General features: G+C 37.4%; 1 protein-coding gene across 8 annotated transcripts in view; it reads left to right on the top strand.

Annotated features, from left to right (window-relative positions):
• The window catches only part of ECPAS (Ecm29 proteasome adaptor and scaffold), a 101,865-nt gene that overhangs the window by 43,927 nt on the left and 35,610 nt on the right, over positions 1–22,328 (top strand). For all 8 annotated transcript variants that reach the window (XM_055301644.1, XM_055301640.1, XM_055301641.1 and 5 more), the window contains 16 exons: positions 1,202–1,283; positions 3,957–4,076; positions 6,819–6,904; positions 7,150–7,228; positions 9,023–9,072; positions 10,093–10,159; positions 10,254–10,376; positions 12,544–12,647; positions 13,060–13,183; positions 14,651–14,731; positions 16,203–16,428; positions 16,862–16,953; positions 18,787–18,921; positions 19,671–19,833; positions 20,281–20,453; positions 21,800–21,901. In XM_055301644.1, coding sequence (XP_055157619.1) covers positions 1,202–1,283; positions 3,957–4,076; positions 6,819–6,904; positions 7,150–7,228; positions 9,023–9,072; positions 10,093–10,159; positions 10,254–10,376; positions 12,544–12,647; positions 13,060–13,183; positions 14,651–14,731; positions 16,203–16,428; positions 16,862–16,953; positions 18,787–18,921; positions 19,671–19,833; positions 20,281–20,453; positions 21,800–21,901 — 1,807 coding nt within the window. The remainder of the gene's footprint in view (positions 1–1,201; positions 1,284–3,956; positions 4,077–6,818; positions 6,905–7,149; positions 7,229–9,022; positions 9,073–10,092; positions 10,160–10,253; positions 10,377–12,543; positions 12,648–13,059; positions 13,184–14,650; positions 14,732–16,202; positions 16,429–16,861; positions 16,954–18,786; positions 18,922–19,670; positions 19,834–20,280; positions 20,454–21,799; positions 21,902–22,328) is intronic.

Below are 22,328 nucleotides of genomic sequence, written 5' to 3' on the forward strand. Positions count from 1 at the left end.
AATTTCTATACATTTCTGAATTTACACAACAAACATGTAATCAAAAAAACTAGAAAACTAGCAAGAGGAAAATTAGAAGACAGTGAAAATTAACCTTATTAGTTTTTAGATGTTTTTACTATTAAGTTTTCCTTTGTTTTACTGAAATGTGTATATGTTGTCAATAATCTCTACACCCGACATATTTATAGAAGAGAAACAAAGATAGAGCTTGAGGATTAGTTAGTAGCAGTCATCTGAGAAAAGTGAGTAATAACTAAAATAGAATCATGGAATGAACATCTTTGAGAATAGTGGAATTGTGGATATCTGAGGAAGAGGCAGATTGTTAAACTATGAAAGGAAGATGGATTAGAAACACTGTCAAAGCAGCATCATAAATTGTGTTTGCACAGATAGAGCATAGCTTGAAGCAGAACCAATGTCAAAAGGCAGAAGATAGGATGGTGAAATCTCACTGAGTGAGTGAAACGCAGGATTGCTGTGTTGCTAGGTTTATAAAATGGCTGGGAGGGGCTGCTGGAGAGAGAGGCTGGGTGCCAATCATCAGTCAGTGCTGTATTCTGATTTACCTGACAGTGGGGCCCAAGTAGGAGCAAGTCTCAGTGACTAATGGCATCATGCCTGCTGTGTAGAATTAGGTGATAAAGCTGCAAATCTGTGTTGGCAGATAAGGAAGAGAGGGAGGCTGGGGATCATAGTGACACAATGTAAGAGAAATGGGATGTGCTGCCAGCTTCTTAGGGCTGTGACTTTAATGGATAAATTTTTTTTTTTGGTCACTTTCTTTATCACTGTTGAATTTCCAACTAGTTAAACAGAAGAATGATGCTTGCCTCAGTTCTCTCTGAACAGGTGTACTGTAGCTCTGCCCTGTCAGAGCTGCTCCAAGGCATTGGCGTTGAGAGTGAAATATAATCCAGTTTTTTTGTGTGGTGGCAAGTTAGGGCGTAGATGTAATGATCTATTGAATCAGGGTGGGATAAGTGACTTCCTGTATTTCTGTTTAAAAACTAACTTTGATCTAACTTATAACCTAATCCCTTTCCTTCTCTTCTACAATGTCAGTTGCCTAGTTCATTTGTGTATTTCTTCTAACATTTTCCTTTGGTAACAAATATTGGGGCTGTGTATTTATTTGAAATCATTGAAGTGAGACAGAAAAAATAATTTTAACAAGCTGTGTTGAAACCTTCTGTAGCTTGATTGACTGGAATAATCCTGCCATCATTAATAAGATGTACAAAGTATACCTTGGAGATATACCACTGAAGACAAAAGAGGTAGGTTGTTTTGGTTTATTCTCACATCATCATAAAAAGCATTTGGTTGACATGAGCTCCATATATTTGAACTTTTTCTCCTAGTTATTTTGGCTTAAACTGAACCTATCCTGTAGGAAATACTAATTTTAAGCCTTGTAAGTCTGGGTGGATTAAAATTTCTTGGTAACTTAGTTAATCTGAGCTAATGGTTTTAATTTCTGTGCTTAAAAAATGATGGTACACTGTCTAGATTAGGGATCCACATACTTTATCTGTCGGTTTTTGAGGCTTTGCTGCCCCTGTGGTTCTGAGGCAGCAACTATTCAACTCTGTCCTCACATGAAAGCAGCCACAGGCAACAGCAGCACATGAAGGTGCGTGGCTGTATGCCAGTATGACTTCATGATTACTGAAATTTGAATTTCATGTAATATTCACATATAATGAAATATTATTTTTTTGATTTAAAAAAATCATTTGAAAACATAAACACTATTCTTAACTCATAGGCTTTATCAAGACAGATGGTGGGCTAGATTTGGCCCATTGGCTCCAGTCTGTTGACCTCTGGTCTAAAATCTAGGACAGTAGATGGGTTCTTCTGAAGCCTCCAAGTAAGGTGTTTGCTTAATAAGCTAAGTTCTGTTTAGTTCACTGTATTTGAAAGTGTTCTCAAGTCCAAATGCAGACATACAAGGACTAATTAGTTTGCTTGCTTGCTTTTTAAACTATAAATAGTTGTTTTAAAAATCATAATTCCCCCTCCCCCATCATACTGTTTTCCAATTAGATTGAATGTGATGTGGTAGAAAGAACAATGAATTGGGAATTGGGAGCCTCCCTCTGGATCCTAGTCCTGAATGGCTGCACATAAATGTACTGGGGAGGAGAGAGTTGGTTAATCACAGAGCTTTTCTTGGCCTCATATTCTTTTTTTTAAATATTTTTTTTAATTTTTATTTATTTATGATAGGCACACAGTGAGAGAGAGAGAGGCAGAGACACAGGCAGAGGGAGAAGCAGGCTCCATGCACCAGGAGCCCAATGTGGGATTCGATCCCGGGTCTCCAGGATCGCGCCCTGGGCCAAAGGCAGGCACCAAACCACTGCGCCACCCAGGGATCCCTTGGCCTCATATTCTTCATGGAGAAAACCAAAAGGTTTTGATTAGATCAGTGGTTCCTAGAATGTAGTCTATGCACCCTTGTTGGGTCATAGGGAGGTTTTTTTTTTTTTTTTTTTTTTTTTTTTTAAACTGTATTGATATTTGCATTGATGGTGCACAAACAGTGATGGGTGTAACTGCTGGGGTCCTAGCACAAACCAAAACTGTGTCACTAAATAGTACTAGTAGTTATTGTGTTTTTTAAACAGCACTCATGTAAAAAATTAAAAGAGAGAGATGAAAGCTCAGCTTAAGAATATCTTTGATGAGGCACTTGAGTGGTTCAGTCAGTTGAGTGGCTGACTCTTGGTTTCCGCTCAGATCACAATCTCAGGGTCATGGGATCAAGCCCCCGATCAGGCTGTGTGCTCAGCATGGAGTCTGCTTCAGATTCTCTTTCCCTTTCCTGCTTGTGCTTGTTCTCTGTCTCACTCTTCTCTCTCTAAAGTAAATCTTAAAAGAGAATATATCTTTGATGAAGCACTAAAATTATCTTACCTGTAGACAGGGAAACTGTAGATATTGAGATGGTATTTGGCAGACATGTTCTCTAAAATGAAGAAATGAGGTTCCAAGAAAAACAATTCACGTGGTTTATTGGCAATGGTAAAAGTTGGACTTTCAAGCAAAAATTAGAATTTAGGGAAACTTGTATCCATCAAAATGAGCCTGACACTTTGTCAGTACCTACAATTTTTCTGATGAGATTGGTGGTAATAACGTGGGATTTTAACAAATGTTTTGTAATGAAATGCTTAACTCAATGAGCTAGTATTTTCCAAATGACCAGTGATGTTACAGAAGCATTATAAGGGTAAGGGGACTATTCAGAGGGCAGGATAGATCATTGGAATTTAGTATAACACAGTATGCAAAAGTTCTGTGATAGTTTCAAATCCAAATTGTAACTAACCATAAAGAAACTATCATTAAAAAAAAAAAGAAACTATCATTTATTAAGTTTTGGTGTAGGATCAAAGAATATCTACAATTACCTGAAAAGTTAAAATCATCCCCACTTTTCCAACTACCTGTCTTTATGAAACTGGGTTTTTTTTTTTTTTGGCCCCCACTCAGTGCTAGTTTTTTAAAATGTAATTTAACCAAACAACATGCTACAACAGAATGAATGCAAAAGAAGATAAAAGATTCCAACTCTCTTGTATTAAGGGAGACAATTAAGATATTTATAGAAAACATGGAATAGTGCCACTCAGTACAGTTTTTTGTTTCGGAAATTGTAGTTAACTTTCTTAAAAATATGTTATTTACAAAAATATATAATGGATTTATTAATATAATCTTAAGTGAATATTTAAAAAATTTCTCAGCTGTAATTTCTAATATAGCAAATATTGATAGGTGTTCCAGTATAAGCAAAAAGCTCTTTGGAGTATTTCTTAGTTTTTAAGAAGGAATCTTGAAACAAAAGTTTGAAAGACCACTGATTTAGATGACCTCTCAAGAATGTTTCAGTGCACAGTAATTTTGAACTGCTAAGTTATAATTAAACATATTTTTAACAGGGAGCAGTTCTGAAACCAGAGCTGAAGAGGGACCCCGTCAGTACAAGGGTTAAGTTAAAGATTGTCCCCCATCTCCTTCGTTCTAGACAAGCTGCAGAAACGTTCCCAGCTAACATTCAGGTAATTCATTGTTTCCAAAGAGACATGGCCTGTTTACAACTTTTATGTCTGTTTAATTACAGAAAGAACTGCATTAATGGATATTCAGGAGGTATGTTGATGTATGTAGCAAGATTAATGAGATTCCAGATTTTTTTTCTATCTCCAGTTTAGCTGCAGATGTGGTTAAAAATTTTTTTATTATAGAATATATACTATATATAGTTAATATTTGACTTAAATGTGATGACTGTCCTTTCAAACTAGTGCTTTGCTGGGTGGCTTTTCTCCAGAAATGTTTTTCTTAAGCATCCAAGTTTCTGGGTGGGTCTGTTAAGTGGAAAATGTGTCCGCCTTAACTGAACCTCTATGCGATGGCAGTGGCCAGATTCTCTTGATTCTGCTTTAATGTCTTCACCTCCCTATACCTCATGCTGTTGATACATGAGACTGTCACTTCTCATTTGGGTTATGACAGTACTCTTCTATCTTGTTTCCCTTCCTCTGGCCTTAAAGACAGAGTATTTTCTCTATTGCCAGCAGAGAGTGTTTTGTTGTTGTTGTTTTTATAGTTGGAAATCCTTGTAGTCTCTGTTGGTGTGGGATATGAGTCCCTCTGCAAAAGCTCCTGCCTTTTATCTGAGTGGTGACCAGCTCAGCTGAGGTGGCAGATAGATTTGAGTTAAATTTTGTCAGTTATTTGCTGTTGATCTTAAATAAGCTTCTGTGTGTTTTTAAAAAAAATTTTTTTAAAAAAATCTGTGAAACGGGTATAATAATAGCAGCTACCTCATCGTAATGTAAAGACTGAATGGATTAATAGAAAGGGTAGATCACAGTGTTTAGGCCTCATTCTGTTAAGTTCCTAGTAATTGCTGAAAAGTTAGCAGTTACTTATCTTTGGTCTCCTGTCTCACCACCCCCTTACCCTGTGCTTATGCTCCAACAGAAGATTGTCTTTTAAATACACTGTTTTCATGGCTCTGTGTCTCCACTCATGATGCTCCCTTTGCTTGGCAGAGCTCCCCTTCCCCCTTTAGCCTGGTAAACATCTACTCATGTTTCAGGATTCACTCCAGTGTGCCACCTCCCATCTCAAATGTTCCCATTTCCTGTCACTCTTCTTTTTCAGTCCTAAAGTGAGGACACTCTCCATTGTGTTTGCTGTATGGTGGACATAGATTCCTGTCTTAACACCTCTCTCTCTTAAGGCTTATGTTGTTGAAGTGATTGCTTCTTTCTCCTAGATGATAAAACTTTTATTCCCCATATCTGGCACTCTAGTACTTGACTACCTTAAAGTATTCTCTTCTGTGTCTCCATAAATGTAAAATTATTGTAGAGCTTCTTTCCTTTCTTTTTCGTGATTGGTGTTTTGTAATTGGTGTTTGCCAGCACTGTTTCCCAGGTAGTGTCTTGATAATTTTGGGTCATAAAATTTGGTGATAGTAACACTACATTACATACTAAGCAGCTAGAATTTTATGACAAGATATTCATAGACATCCTATAGGTGTGTGCTTTATTTGTAGTTATTTATATGTTTTCAAAATAAATCTGGCTAAAGCTTGGTATATTGAAAGACAAACTCAGCAAAGACAAATTCACTGTCCCTCACACATATTCTTGGTTATATTCCTGTCTTTAATGATTGTATTACTATTTTCCTACATAATTGGCCCTACCCCCTATATTTTTCCCCTGTCAATAGTAGAAATCCTTCAAGGTATCATTCAGATGAGACTTTTTTTTCCTGATACCAATGACTTTAACTAGGGATCTGTTACCTCACCTTGATTTTGAACATATGAAAGCACCCAGCATAAGTCTTTGCATGTAATATGTGCACCATGAATTCTATTTTTTCTAATAAATCTTTAGTGTTCTGATTAATCTTTTTGCTTCTTTTATCTTACCATTTTATTCTGTATAATATAGCATGGTCGGATAAATTTTCCAGAAGTCTTTTCCAGAATAAGGTAGCATGTGATTTATATTGTCCTGTACCATTTTTAATGTATATGTAGATTTTGATCCCTCAACCAGATCAAGTGCCTTGGAAGCAATACTTGTCTCTTTGTATCTCACAGTACCTGGCATTGTGTCAGTTACCTAGCAGAGGCTCAGTCCTGTTCAGTCACACATCATTGTTAAGTGAGATCAGAATACTGCTAGTAGTTTTAGGAGCCAGTGTGAGGAGATTTTTTTTTTCCCTAAGTGTAAGACTATCTTAAAAAGTAGGAATTTGAGGAGTTTAAATTTCTTTGACATTGCTATACAGGACTCACCTATGTGATCTTTTGCCACCTAGACCTGGCTAAACAATACAGGGAATGCCTGTATCCTGACTGTACGCTTGTAGACTGCTTTAATCTTGACATTTTCTGTGAAGCTTTTATTATAATTTGTTTGGAGTGGCTAACTCCGTATGTACTGAACGAACCTAATATTCCCAAAGTGGCTTTATCTGCTAAAGTCCCCTGTGTGATACAGAGTGGCAGACCAAAGGGCTTTCTGCTGGTAGACCCACAAGTTTTATGGACTTTTAAGATCAACCATTGTGTTTGTTATGCCTCAGACTACTGATTGGAGCTACAGACGGGCTTCCTAAGTTGGTCAGCTAAAATGATTATCTGTATTAAAAAGAACTGCATTAATTTTAAATAATGAGAGGTAGTGCCCAAGATTGGCTGTTGAATCATATTTGAGAATAGCAAACTGCTATTATTAACTGGTGTTCTTGACATTGTCCGTTTCTCATAGGTGGTGTATGATGGACTTTTTGGTACAAATACAAATTCAAAATTGAGAACATTATCCCTGCAGTTTGTGCATCACATTTGTATAACGTAAGTTTTTAAAATTATTTGACTGTAAAATTTCAAGCTGTTGGGAGTGACGAAATAATTCAAGTATTTCTTTCTTACCCAGAAAGAAACCATGTTTACTCATCTTAAAATAATTTTAGGTTTTAATAGATTATTTTAACTTATTTCAGTTGTGTCTCTAATTATTTTAAATCATCATCTGAAAAGATACATTAGTAATGAGATTCTTATCTTGCTTTGTATATGTGTGCTATTTTTTTTTAAAGTTGTCCAGAAATCAAGATTAAGCCGTTAGGTCCAATGCTTTTGAATGGCCTCACCAAGCTAATCAATGAATATAAAGAAGTAAGTGACTTGTTTTTTAAACACTGTTAACATTTTATATTTTAAAATATTTTCTGTTATTAACCTTTCTGGTCTACATGTTTGTTTAGTTAGTTACAGTTTGCTAATTGTTCCATCATTTCTTAACATTTTTACTTGAAGTGGTGTGAATTTTAGAAATTACTGCCAACTTTTGCTGTTTTGTTTTTGGAAATAAGTTAAAAATGTGATTCAAATTTTGAAGGGTCTTATCGCTTCTTTAAATAACATCTTTTAAAGCAATTGCATTTTATTCCGCTTTTAGGCACTGTGCAAAAATGGAATGGAAAAAATTACATTTTATTTTATGATTTGTTTCCATATGGATCTTTATTTGGATTTGCTTATATTTAGAAATAGTGTTCTTAAGGACTGAGTTTTTACCAATTCAGAATTCTATAAAAACATGCATTCATTAAGTTTTTGATTCCTTAAGCTAAGTGGGATGAGGAATCTTTGGAATGTAGGTTTTTGAATCCTGTTTGTCCTTGCTGTGTCACTCTTACCATCTTCATTAGTTCAGGTGAATTTGCTAAAGGAAGTAATGTTTCAAGAACTGTAGTTAGCATTATTTTCCTAAATCTTAACTAAACATGAATGCATGTTTGTAGTAGTATAGTAATTAACATTCTGCCATTTGGAGTTAGAATTGAGTTTGAATCTTGGTTTTGTTCTTTGATGAGTTAAGTTCTTTGGAGGTCTGTTCTTTATTAGATAAATGAAAATATCTCTTCGTTGGGATAGTGTGAAGATTAAATGAGATAATACACAAAAGTTATTCAGTGCACCGAATGCACTCTAGTAGATATTTTTAGTGAAAAGCTGTTCATTCAGGTGCAGTTGTACTTTGGGGGTGTCGTTAGGCCTGGCTCTCCTGTCTTCTTGAATAGTGCCTGCGTGGTTTTTGAGGCCTGTGGAACCTTTCAGATTATTTTTATGGCATAGATAGATGTTTGGGATGGTTGGTAGAAATAAAAGTGCTTTTGGGCTTTTAGGGGAGAATCTGTATATTTAAAATAAATTAGAGAGGCCAGATAACCTGTAGGGCCCTAATCTGTGTACCTCCTGGAGGTACCTGCATGTTTCCCCAACAGATGAGTCCTTAAGTGTGCCTATCCAGGTGTGGAAGAGTGAGTCTTAATGTTAATTGTATGAAATTCAACTCACAGAGCTGTTACTTTGTTTTGAGTAATCAGACTATTGGTTTTCATAAAGCAGTGTAAAATTCTGTCTATTTGAGGAGGAACCTCACTCGCTTGATGACTATCCTTTAGTTTTTCATAATGGAAGATATAAGTGGAAGCCTTATTATCATGTAGATTTTTAGGTAATTGTTCCCCAGCTTTTTGCAATTTTGGGGGGAGAGATATGGAGGATCCTAGTCTGTGTGAGCAGTGATGGATTTTCTAAGTTAAACTTTCCCCAGTGTGTTGAAGATGAATTTTGGTGTTTGCAGGTTATAGTGTTGAAGATATCCTGAATTTAGCACCAGCTAAGAGAATTCTTTCATATATAACCTCTGCATTTTTCCTTTTGAAGTGAGCTGGAGAAGCAAAGTTTTTTTTGTTTTTCCTTTTAGTAGTGCTGTGATTCTGGGTTTGGACTTTTGTTTGTTTGTTTTGTTCACATGCCAATATCATGTAGTTAGGCAGAGTGAGACCAGGTTTAATAAGGAGTAGAATAATGCATGTAATTGCAGCAAAAAGGTTTTGCCGTTTACTGTATTTTTTGTTTTGTCTGTTTTTTGTTCTTTTTTTTTTTCTTCCTAATTTCAAGGACCCTAAGCTACTGTCAATGGCATATTCAGCTGTTGGAAAACTCTCCAGGTGAGTAAACTCTTCTTCAGTGAGAGATATCCTGCGGGTAAACTAAGAAAAATTACATGGTATTTAATAATGAATGGAGAATAAATTTGTTGTGATTTTGAAAGGAAATGTATTTAACGGCCATAGGTTGTTTAGGAATGTTTTCCTTATAGAGGAAAAATGATGTGAGACACTACATTTGAAGATATGTTTCTATATTAAATGGTAGTCTTGAAATGAGATTTTGAACTGGATTGTGTCTTAATGGGTTACTTTTTCTTATACCCTGGAGACATTTGATTGACCTTAAGTGTTCTTGTTGCTGTTTACTACTAGTCTTTATAATCACAATCATCAAGGTTTATCTCTTGACTCTCTTTTCTGATAGTGCTATATTATGATTCTGGGTGGTCCTGTTTCCAGAGGTGAATTTTTTTCTTCTGCTTATAGTATGATTTCCTCCTTCCCACTTCCTCCTGGTTTCCTCTTCCTTCAGTAGATTTCAAAGCGGGGAGTTAGAGGTACAGCACCCTCAGTGGCACTATATGGTACTTCCAGCCGTGACACAGGTCCTGGATTGGCCTGTATAGACTAGCTCTTGCTCTTCTTCTGTCTGTGCAGGGAACAGATCTTTGGGGCTCAGAAAAAAGCCACCCTAGATCAGCTGATACAGCACTTAGATGACAGCCTTTAGTTTATTTATTTATTTATTTATTTTTTTGACAGCCTTTAGTTTAAATAGTGGTTTGGCTTTAGTTGTCTATTTTTCTTATATTAAAATCAGAAATGTTAACTGAATGCATGGAATATTCTAAAGGGAATTTCTGGATAGTGTGTATTTTAATCATGAGTTACTTATGTTAGACAGTTGAAGAATTAATATTTACTTTTAAAAATATTTGGCTCTTTGGGGAGGTAATCTAATGATGTTGACATGTTTAGAGATGAAAATGCAATTCAAGAAAATTTGTGTTGAGTTACATTTTCTTCTAGCCTCTTGAAAATTTATGATTGTAGCAATGGTCTTATATTCTCTTACAGTCGAATGCCCCATTTATTCACTAAGGATATAGCTCTTGTGCAGCAGCTTTTTGAAGCCCTATGTAAGGTAGGGAAACACCCAGCAAGTTTATGCTTTCCATTTGGATCCTGACCTGGAAACCTGACAGGGAGGGAAACACTATTTTTTATCATATTTATAGGAAGAGCCTGAGACTCGGCTTGCTATTCAAGAAGCATTATCTATGATGGTTGGAGCTTATAGTACTTTGGAGGGAGCACAGCGAACTCTCATGGAGGCACTTGTGGCTTCGTACTTAATAAAGGTAGGTCCATTTGTGTGAACTGTGATGGTTGGTGATAGAGATATTGTACATTTTTAAGAACAAAATTTGAATTGCTTTTCTTCTTAACTATTTTGACAAGAGGAATATTTGCTTTCACTTGGACTGTGATTTATGATTTTTAATTCTTAATGATGAGAATCTGGCTTAGGGGTGGAAGAGAGATATTCTTTTTTTTTTTTAATTTTACGTAAATTCAGTTAACATGTAATGTATTATTGATTTCAGAGGTAGAGGTCAATCAATGATTCATCAGTCATATAATACCCAGCACTCATTACAAGGAGTGGTGATATTCTGAGGTTTTATGTTTAAAGCCTTTCATGTTGGGAAGTGTTCTTGATGTTGTGTCCTCCAAGTTGGAAGTCTTTTGTCTTAACTTGGTAGCTGAACACTACAGTCCATTAGGGTGGTGTTCTCCAGCCAACACCAGGGGAAAAGCAAAAGGAAAAAAAGACAAATTTTATACCTTAAAATGGAGTCCGTAGGAAGTAAGCCAGCACTATCATATGTAGTCTTCTTCCTTCTAGATCTTTTTATTGGCTATCGTGGGAGTTTGTAGAAAATTTTGAGTATCTATATATACATCTGTATATATAGTATGTAATGTACAGTTAAAAGTAATATGTATTTGCTATAGTCAGTTCTTTGTCTTCCATTTCTAGGAGTAGAAAGAGGGAGATTAGAAGAAGGAATGATGTCGAAAAGTATTGGTACAATTAATATTTAGTTGTCCTACTGAAATTTGGCTGATGTATTTATTACACTGATATCAAGGGAATTACTAAAGGTTTAAAAGGGTATCTGGTTTCTATTGAAATATGACAGGATTACTGTGTACACTCAGGAAAATTGTTAAATAGATGAGTTCCATTGTCAGAAGTCCTGTATGTGGTTCATAGTCATATAGCATACAGTGCACATGGTTCATTGTCCTATACCATAGGCAAAGAAGTGTAGGCTTATTTGGAAGCTCATTAGAATAGAATACCTAATTTTTTTCCCTAGGTACAAGGATATGTGATGCTTGTATATTGCACGTGGGTGCTGGTTATACATATGCAGATCTAATCATGTAGCAGTATTACTAAACCAAAGCTAATTTGTCTTTTCTCAGACTACATTTTTTTTAAAGATTTATTTATTTATTCATGAGAGACACACAAAGAGAGAGAGAGAGAGAGAGCGAGAGAGGCAGAGACAGGCAGAGGGAGAAGAAGGCTCCATGCAGGGAGCCCAACGTGGGACTCAGTCCCAGATCCCAGGATCATGACCTGAGCCAAAGGCAGGCTCCCAACCGTTGAGCCACCCAGGCATCCCTTTTCTCAGACTACATTTAAAGCAACTAGACTCTAGGCTAAATCACATTAACTAGTCCTTAGTATCATTGCTCTTTATTACAACTCAAGGAATGCTTAAAGAGCAGGAATACCTCAATGAATAGCACAGTATCTATTATTTAATATCCCTCTCCTCTCACTGTGTTAGGTTTGTGACTAGGGGAATGACTCGAGGGGAAGGTGCATGAGAAAAAGGCTTTTCAGAATAAAGATTCTTCAGCTGCTTCTCTGGTTGAACTTTGTATTCATTGATTAGTTTATTAATCTGTTTAGGTGAACTGAATATACTCATGTAGTTGAAACTCCTTTGGAGTCAGTTTAAACTAGAGCTAATCTGAAAAGCGTGGAGATATGTTGCTTCCAATGTGTAGAGATTCCAAGTAACCTCTGTTTGTGTTCCCTGCCTCATATCTTCATTTCATTCACATGACTGACGGTTTGAGAGTTGGGGAACCAGACGCTGTTCACAGCGACCGTGGCCCCAAAGCTGGGCTGAGGATGTGCGCATATAGAGACTCTCTGGCTGTGGCCTTTGTGGGTCTTCCTGCTTTACTCAGAGGGGCCTTTTAGCTCAGAAAAGTACTTTTTAAAAGTCACTGTCCCAGAGACTTTTAAATAACTTGAGTAAAGATTTCCAAGTGATTTGTCTTGATTTTTACTTCAATATACTTCTTAAAAATAACGGCTTCAGTTTTGATTGTTTACAACTAAGATGACATACTTGACTGGAATGAACTATTAGTAATTGGATTCTTCTCCTTTTTTTAACATCTGTATGTGTTTGTGTGTGTTGTTTATGTGTCAAATAGCCCGAGGTTCAAGTTCGACAGGTGGCTGTGAAGTTTGCTAGTACGGTGTTTCCCTCAGATCACATACCTTCCAGATACTTGCTCTTACTAGCTGCAGGGGATCCGTAAGTTTCAAAAGCTCTTTGTTTGAACTTGGGCTCATTTTAAATTATTTGAAAATTACTAAAATTTGTATTGTTTTCATTATCACTCTATGGAATTTAGAAGCAGTTTGTTCAAGAGTCAAAAAAATATGACCCTTGACATGGCACAGAGCTGTAGTTATACCCTATCTTGTTTATTTCTGTGGGTAAATTTTAAAGATGCAAGCCACATCACTTCCAATCTCAAGACATTTCCAAAAAGAAGTTGTCTCTTACAATATATTTTATGACTCTCTGCTTCGATAGCCAAGAATATGTTTAAGACATTTTCTCAGATTCCAAGCTGTCAAATAAAATGACTGTTCATAATCATCAAACAATCTTTCTGCCGTTATTGTGATTTATTTTTTATTCTGATTTGTCTTTCTGTAAGACGGGAAGAAGTTCATGGAGAAGCACAGCGAGTATTAAGGTGTCTTCCTGGTAGAAACAAAAAAGAAAGTGCTTCTAAGCAGATGCCTTCTTTCCCAGAAATGGTGTATTATATCCAAGAAAAGGTATGGCATTCAACCTCAGGTAATTAGTTTGGGTCATATAACGAATGATGAAAATAAACATGAATTTTTTTAGGTGACACCTTTAAAATGTTATCACAATGTTGAGTTGTAGTAAGGTTTCTAACCGCGGTAGTATTTATACTAAGTGAGAGGAAGAAAATACAAAATGAAGAGAAAAATATAATTCTCAAAATCGATCTGTTTTGCCCCAAGCTGAATTACTTAAATTCCCTTTATGCTCCTCAACATTTTGGTTGGGTTTAAAATGGGTTTAAAGATTTTCTCCATGGTATGGCATGCTGAAAAATGCCTGCTTTTTTAAAAAACACATATTTTTAAGGATATTGTTTAGAACCTGTAAGTTTAAGGATGCTTGAGGGAACAGTTTAGATTTTTTCCATTGTGATCACAAGAAACATCGCATCTGTTATTTCGAAGCCTCCTGTGTCTGTGCAGTTCTCTCTGCTGGTAGGTCAGACAGACTGCCCTGACCCCCCAGTCCGATCCTATCCCACTCTTTTTTTTTTTTCTGTCCCACTTTTTATGTCAGTGTTTTTTTGAGTATGCTGGTGGTCCTAGCTTTTCATTTGGATAGGCATCTTGAGGGAGTTGGAGGTCAGGACTAAGTAGCTGTGGTTTTTTTCTCTGAGGCATAGTCATGTTTGTGGTCAGAAGATGCTTTTGTGCTCCTGTTTTCCTTTTGCCTCTGTTGTAATGAAAATAACTGGCATGCAGTGGCCTGAGGTGACTGTGTTAGTAATAGATGCCTAGAGCAGCCTTATTTATTTTTAAGATTTATTTATTTATTGGAGAGAGAGAGAGAGAGTGCAGAGATGTATGTGTGCCTAGGGCGAGGGGGCAGTGGGAGAGGGAGAGAGAGAATCTCAAGTGGACTTCCTCTGAGCGTAGAATGTGACTCAGGGCTCAGTCTCATGTCCATGAGATCATGACCTGAGTTGAAACCAAGAGTCGGATTCTTGGTTCAACTGACTCTCAACCCCCTGAGCCACCCAGGTTTATTCTTTTTTTTTTTTTTTTTTTTTTTTAAGATTTTACTTATTTGAGAAATAGTGACAGAAATAGCAAGAGAGACTATGAAAGGGGGGGGGGGGTAGGGAGAAGCAGGTTCCCCAGTGAGTAGGGAGCCCAGTGCAGGGCTCCATCCTAGGACTCTGGGATCATGACCTGAGCTGAAAGTAGATGCCAAACCAACTGAGCCACTCAGATGTCCCTTATTTTTTTTTAAACAAGCCAGTAAAAACAGGAAGGGGAAAAGGCACCATACGTGTCATTTAGGGTTTGAGGGACATATGCAATCAGTATGATTGGTGGAAAAATATTTTGATTAGAAAAAAAAAACAGTAGCAAACAGTAATATCGTTAGAAATGCAGTTATTTTTGAATTGAGGAAGGGCACACATGCTTTTTGTTTTAGTAATGTGTTTGTTTTCGGCTTATTTTTATTAGGCTTCCCATCGAATGAAAACTCCAGCTAAGTACATGACTGGGACCACTGTCCTTCCATTTAACCCAGCAGCCTTCGGAGAGGTAGGACTTGGACCTATTCCTGTTTTGCTCTCTAAACATTGTAAAAGATAATGTTACATCCAAAGAGATGTCTGAATTTTTTTTGTGTTCTCAGTAAACCCATATTGTGATGTCATTGTCCTTCATCAGATTGTTTATTAGAAAAACAGTTGTTGGTAATTGCTAATGTTTTAATTTGTAGTGAAGTCTGTAAATGTATTTGTCTCAGTGAGATTCTCTTTGTGGAAGAACTGGGTGCTCCGCATTGATTACTATTGTGATTTTATAGCAAATTAGATTTGAATTTTTTTTTTTAAGATTTTATTTATTTATTCATGAGAGACAGAGAGAGAGATAGGCAGAGACACAGGCAGAGGGAGAAGCAGGCTCCATGCAGGGAGCCCGATGCAGGACTCGATCCTGAGACTCCAGGATCACACCCTGGGTCAAAGGCAGGCACCAAACTGCTGAGCCACACAGGGATCCGCCCCCCCCCCCCTTTAAAGATTGATTGATTGATTTTTAAAGATTTTATTTATTCACGAGAGACACAGAGAGAGAGCAAGAGAGGCAGAGACACAGGCAGAGGGAGAAGCAGGCTCCATGCAGGGAGCCTGACACGGGGCTTGATCCCGGGACTCCAGGATCACGCCGAAGGCAGCCGCTAAACCTGCTGAGCTGAAGGCAGGCGCTAAACCCGCTGAGCCACCCAGAGGTCCCCCTTTTTTTAGATTTAAAGCCAATGCTATGTTGAAGTTGTTTGGATTATCTGTTGTTTAGGTGGTTGACTTGTACTACTTAAATGACAAGAGGTAATCTTGTTCAGAGTGAGTAAGAGTACCTGCAATGGAATTACTACCTATTTTAACTGTCAAGAAGGAGCTTCAAGAGGACTGCTTGGTAGCCAGTTTATATCAGAGGTTTTCATGGTGTTGTCTTGACTCTTCTTTAGATGCTTTGAATCCATTTTCTCAAATCCTTATGTTGGTGGATATTAAATACGACTGGAATTTCACAGGAACAGATGATTGGCTCCAGGATTCTGTGTGTGTGCGTGTATGCGAGTGCAGGGGTGGGGGGCAGAGGGAGAGAGTCTTCAGCAGACTACCTCCCTGACATGGAGCCCGACGCCTGGCTCCATCTCGTGGCCCTGAGATCACGACTTGATCTGAAATGAGTTGGAGGCTGAATAGGCTGAGCCACCCAGGCGTCCCTGTAATTGTTTAGACTTTAAAAGTTGAGTTTGCATTTTAACTCCATTAAACTCCACTAAAAACACTCTGGATTTATAAAAGCTTGTTATGTAAATCGTGCTCCATTATGGTAATTTCAGTTAACATCCTGAGTCATATTTTCCAGCTTTTGTGAGAATTTGTTGAATAGCTTTATGAGGGAGGACGGGGGAATGAAAATGGGAGACCGTCACGTTGAAGAGCACCCTCCCACACTGATTTTTGAGGAGCTTGTCTGGTATTCTTCCTTCTGCTTTCAGATAGTCCTGTACTTGCGCATGTGCCTAGCGCACAGTGCAGGAGTGGTGCCCACCTCCCAGAGTTTGGCTGACATGCAAGACCACGCCCCAGCCATTGGTCGTTACATACGGACTTTGATGTCAGGCAGCCAGGTGACATCCTCATCATCCTCTTCCAAGAGTGGAGAAACCAACCCTGTTCAGATCTACATTGGCCTGCTTCAGCAGCTGCTGGCAGGTGTTGGAGGTAGGAGGTCCTGCTGCTGAGGACAGATGTTAAAGCACTTAAGCAAAAATCTAATTTTAAACTCAGCTAAGAGTTTATAGCAAAATTATTGTCTACCTTCACTACTGTAACTGAACGTTATTAGTCTTTGTTTCTTTTCTAAACTTATTTGCTTCATCCTTGATAGACTCTATTACTCTTCTTGGAAAGAAATGCTAACAATAGAGAATGTTTTACTTTGGAAATGGGTGGGAAGAACAAGGCATCTTTTTATAGATACTGAGTCCGTAAATTTGCTGTATTGGATCACATACTACATTTAAGTTGATTTTTGTTTTGTGGAACTGGGGAATGCCTCATAAGGCAGTATTCTTATACTTGAAAGGAATTTAGTGAGCTCTGTGTTTATTACTTGTCTTGAAGCAAAAATGGTTGTGAATTCTTTCTTACTTAGGTTTGCCAGTCATGTACTGTCTATTGGAAGCTGTCTCTGTGTATCCAGAAAAACTGGCTGCCAAATTTGTAGACAAAACAGAATGGATAAAGGTACATCCTATGCATGTATATTTCTCTTTGATTCTGTGTATTTTACTTTAGCCTTATAATTTGTTTCTCTGCTAGTGTTCCTGTGACCTTTCCTGCCTTTAGGTCATCTTGAAAACTCTTCTCAAATACTTCCTGGAAACATGTAGATCAGTGTATCTCAGTGATCCATCTACATGACAGGGAGAGATGCACTGAGAATCACATAAGGGAAAAATATATATATTCTGTTTTAAGAGTTATAAAAATAGGTTTGTGTAAAAAAAATATGTAAACTGTCACCCACCTATCCAAATCTCCCAACTTGCTACCCCTTCCTCTCTCACTTGACAAACATGTAAGTCATCACTTATTTATAGATGGTGTACTTTCTAGAGTTTATTTATGCATATACACACAAACTAAAATAAGCATTTTTAAATTTTTCTTCCTTCTTTTACATGAAAGCGCAGTTTTCAGTTTTATTTATTTTTTCAAGTTTTATTGTTTCAAGTTTTTTTTTTAAATTCTAGTTGTTTAAAAAAATTCTAGTTGGTTAACATATAGTTGTAATTTTATTATTTTAATGTTTCAAGTTTTAATTTAGCTTCTCACACTGTTTTGTACCTTCTTTCACTTAATATGAGAATGTGGAGGTATTTTATAGAACTATAGAAAGAACATCCTCTTTTACAACTTCATTTTTTCCATTGTATTAATATGCCATAATTTATTCTAGAACCTTAGTGATGGTCATTTAGGGTGCCTTCACTCTGCTACAATGAACAATCTATCATTTTGAATATAAGGAGGTATATTTTTTAGATGGATTCCCCAGAAGTGGAATTGAGGATATAGACTTTTGCAATTTTGATAGATAGTACACATCCTCCAGTACTAATTTACACTCCCACCAGCCACATAGGAGGGTGTTCTTGTCTCGTGGTCACACCAAAAGCATTGCCAGGTTTAGCAAATAAAAATACAAGGTTCTCAGTTAAATTTGAATTTCACATAAACAATGAAAAATTTTTTTAGTACCAACATGGCTCATACAGTTTCATATACCTCTTGGGCTGTATAAAGCAGTTCTTTTTGGAAAATGGAACTTGAATTATGGTAAAATGTACAGATTATCTCTTAGTGTGAAAGCATAAATGTAATATATCCAGAGGTGTGAGTTTTGTGCTTTTCTGGAATATCTAGTCTCATGAAATTGCTTCTGGTTTCAAAAGGATTTTTTATTCCTTATGAGTATTTGCTGAGTGTAAAATGATCTGAGAGTTTTTGACTTTTGATCATGTAGATCAGGGGTCATCAAACTGTGGTCCCTGTACTGAATTTGCCTTGCCTCCTGTTTTTGTAGGGCCTGCGAGCTAAGAATGGTTTTCACGTTTTTTAAATGGTTGAAAAAAAAATCAAAAGATGAATAACATTATCTGACAAAAGAATGATAGTTTCAATAAAGTTTATTGGAACACAGATAACTCCCTTTATTTCTGGATTGTCTGTGGCTGCTTTTGCACTACAGTGGCAGAATGGAGTTGTTGCAGCAGAGACTGTGTGGCCTACAAAGCCTGGTTGGCCGTTTACAGAAAACATTTATTAACCTCTGTTTTAGTCATCTGTATTAATTCTGTCCTGTATTTTGTGTTTTTGATGAAAATGCATAGAAGCTTTTGGCGTATAATTCAGCTTTTATTTTATTTTAAATCGCTTATTGTGCTCCTTTTTCACAGATATCAATAGATTGAACAATCCAGTGTATCATTTATTCTTTTAATTTTAAATGTCAGATGTTGTCAGTAGGAAGATGGTTGTAGATCACGTGTATATTTGTTTCTCTACACCACTCAGAGTCTGATGAATAGCAGTAAAGAAGAGATGCGTGAACTGGCAGCCTTGTTTTATTCTGTGGTGGTATCTACAGTGTCGGGAAATGAGCTGAAGTCAATGATAGAACAGCTTATAAAGACCACAAAAGACAATCATGTATGTTATCAGTTTTGTCTTCATTCTTTTTTATGGGAGATGGTAGAGCTTTCCCAAAAAGCATCTGATACGTGTTCTCATTTCTAAAAGGAGCTTCTATGATTGTGAAGAATAAGTGAGATTGATAATACATGGATTCGTTCAGTCCAGTAAACAAATTTGAGTGCCTTGTATCTGACAGGCACTGTGGCGGGTGCTAGGGGTACAGCAGGGAGCACATACCCAGTACTCCCAGGTGCTGAAATCCTAGTTCCTTCCTCCTTCCCCATTTCCTGCCACCACCTATCATATCATCGTGCCTGTTCTGTCAGGAAACCCATGCTTTCAAGTATTCAAACTTCCTCTTTGTGTTTCGAGGTTTTAACAATTAGAAATTGTATCTGCTCATTGTATTTCACTGGCAGTGGGGAGAAATTATGCTTGAAAATTATGGTAGTGTAGTTACATAAGTGCTCCAAGCTAGAAGAAAGCATGGGTGCTACCGGGAGCATGCAGAAGAGTCACTTCACCCAGATGTGGAGTGGGCGTCGGGTTAGGGGATGACTGGAAGCGAATCAAGACTCTACTTGCCTTCTCGGAATTCTTGACTGTTAGAAACTCTAGGTTCGTTAACATTCAGTAGAACCTCAAATGATCGTTTTGTTCTCTGGCCTTATGTTTTATTGGCAAGATGGCTGTAATAAACATAGTTATTTCAGTGCATTCTTGCATATGTGAGAGAGTGACAGCTATCTTGTGGTTAAATTCAGAGCCCAGAGATACAGCACGGATCCTTGCTTGCATTGGGATTCACGGTAGGAAGATACTTGGCCAAAAAGAAAATGAGAATGGCAGAGCAACAAGACCTGGAGACAGATGCCGATTTCCTGCCGGAACAAGAGGCGCTCATTCAGAATGCCACGGAAACGATAGGTATGTCATGTGTCACTTGCTCATGCTGACTTGGATGCCATAGTTTCTGAGTTAGGTTAAAATTTATTATAGCATTTCAGTTTCTTTTGACAGCATTGCACTTTAAAGGCACAAGTCTTTGCAGAAAACCTTGCTTGATGATGGATGTGTGTTTTTAATAACAGTGGAAGTACTCTAGTTTTTCTGTACGTTTTTTTCCTGTGTGTTCTGGTACAGCAGATGATCGCATTATGGGAATAAACATAAACGTTTACAAGAGGACAGTGCTGTATGCCTTGTTTCCATGTTTTATTACTGAGTGAATGTTAACAAATTATCAACTAGAAGGAAATGTAGACTTTGATTTCATTTTACCACCTTGAAAACAGTCTGGAGTTCCTTGCCCTTAGCCCTGGGCCCCAAGAGCAATAGTGTATTCCTCTCAGTTTTGTCTCACTGTGCTCACAGGCTCGTTTTTGGACAGTACGTCGCCCCTCCTGGCAATTGCTGCTTGTACAGCCCTGGGTGAAATCGGCAGAAACGGCCCCCTCCCGATCCCCAGTGAGGGATCTGGCTTCACCAAATTGCATCTTGTAGAAAGTTTACTGAATAGAATACCTTCCAGTAAAGAAACAAATAAGGTAAGTCTCTCTTCTTTCCCCTTTCTTTCTGAAATTATTGCGCTTCATAGATATATAAATGAACAAATACACAGTCGTAATGAGGACACATGACAGTGCAGCTGGAAGAAGGATTTAATGTAAAAAAAGACTGAGTCTAGGCGACTATTTAGTTTTGAGTTAGGGGTTTTTTTTTTTTTTTTTTTTTTAGATTTATTTATTTTCACGAGAGACACAGAGAGAGGGAGGCCGAGACACAGGCAGAGGGAGAAGCAGGCTCCTCGCTGGAGCCTGATATGGGACTCGATCCCAGATCCTGGAATCACACCCAGACCCAAAGGCAGATGTTCAACTGCTGAGCCACCCAGGTGTCCCGATTTAGGGGTGATTTGTACGACTTCTGCACATGCAGCATTTGGGCCAGTGGCTCCAGTTTAGGCCCACAGCATTAGGATTTGGTAAGGAACTAGCTGCATGAGGTAATTAATTCTTCTTTCATGCGAAAAATGGATAGTAAAGTGTTAAATAGTTTTACCACTTTTGTAATTTTAGACCAAATCTAAATCTTAACCTCTGATAGTGAATTTGGTTTTAAGAAGTCTGGGCGTTAGTAAGCTGTGTGAGTAATACCTGAGAAGGACATTTATCAGTTTTTAGTTTCCAGTAAACATTTTTGTAAACTAAGACATATTTGTGATCAGAGTACCTCAGTGTTGAATTATAACATGATTTAATGAGCAGATAAGTCAGTTTACTGTAAGGTTAATAAACACATAATCTTATTTTTGATCTAGCAAATATTTAAAATTTCCAAAGAATATCACACTGTAGTTTTTGTTAGCTATTATTAATTAGTGATTACCAACCATTGTTGAGCACTTGTAATGTGTCAGGTGTATGCTAGATGCTTCCCATACATTTATTGAATTATCCAGGACTAGTGAAGTAGGTACAGTTGTCATCTCTGTTTTCCTGGAGGAGGAAACACAGTCACAGAGAGGTGGAGAAAATTGCCTAAGGTCATATACCTTTAAAGGCTGCTAACATGGTTAAGGTCTGATTTGATCTTAGGTCCTGTCCTCTGGCCCAGAATCTACATTTATAAATAGTTTGAAGGGTAATAAACTTGGTTAAAGGCTTTCTTCTTTCTTCTTTTGCAACCACGGATCTTTAGTGAACTCAGTTTTATGTCTTTTTACCTCTAATGTCTTAGAGATGTAATTCTGTAAAATTAGATCCTTTAAAAAAAACTTGCATGCATAAGTGCTTTAGACAGACTGCCCTCCCTGTCATCTCATTTTGGAAACACTGTTCTGGGATAAAACTGTTACATACTTTGTTTAAAAAAAAAATTTCTGGTTTTCTAGATGAAAGAACGAGCAATCCAAACATTGGGATATTTTCCAGTTGGGGATGGAGATTTTCCTCACCAGAAACTCCTCTTGCAAGGTCTGATGGATTCTGTGGAGGTATTTATATTGCTATCTGATTGTTAGTTATTCAAATAAAAGATATTTTTTAGCTGGGGTTTTGGATGCTGTGAGATTTTATTTTATATTTTATTTTTAAAAGATATTTTCAAAAAAATTAAAAAAAAAAAAAAAAAAAAAGGGATCCCTGGGTGGCGCAGGGGTTTGGCGCCTGCCTTTGGCCCAGGGCGCGATCCTGGAGACCCGGGATCGAATCCCATGTCGGGCTCCTGGTGCATGGAGCCTGCTTCTCCCTCTGCCTATGTCTCTGCCTCTCTCTCTCTCTCTCTCTCTCTCTGTGTGACTATCATAAATAAATAAAAAAAAATTAAAAAAAAAATAAAAGATATTTTCATCTATTTGAGGGAAGAAGAGAGCAGGAGTGGGGGTGGGCAGGAGAAAGACAGGGAGAAGCAGTCTCCTCACT

Source organism: Nyctereutes procyonoides, unplaced genomic scaffold (assembly GCF_905146905.1).
Source record: "Nyctereutes procyonoides isolate TBG_1078 unplaced genomic scaffold, NYPRO_anot_genome, whole genome shotgun sequence".
Classification (NCBI taxonomy): Eukaryota; Metazoa; Chordata; class Mammalia; order Carnivora; family Canidae; genus Nyctereutes; species Nyctereutes procyonoides.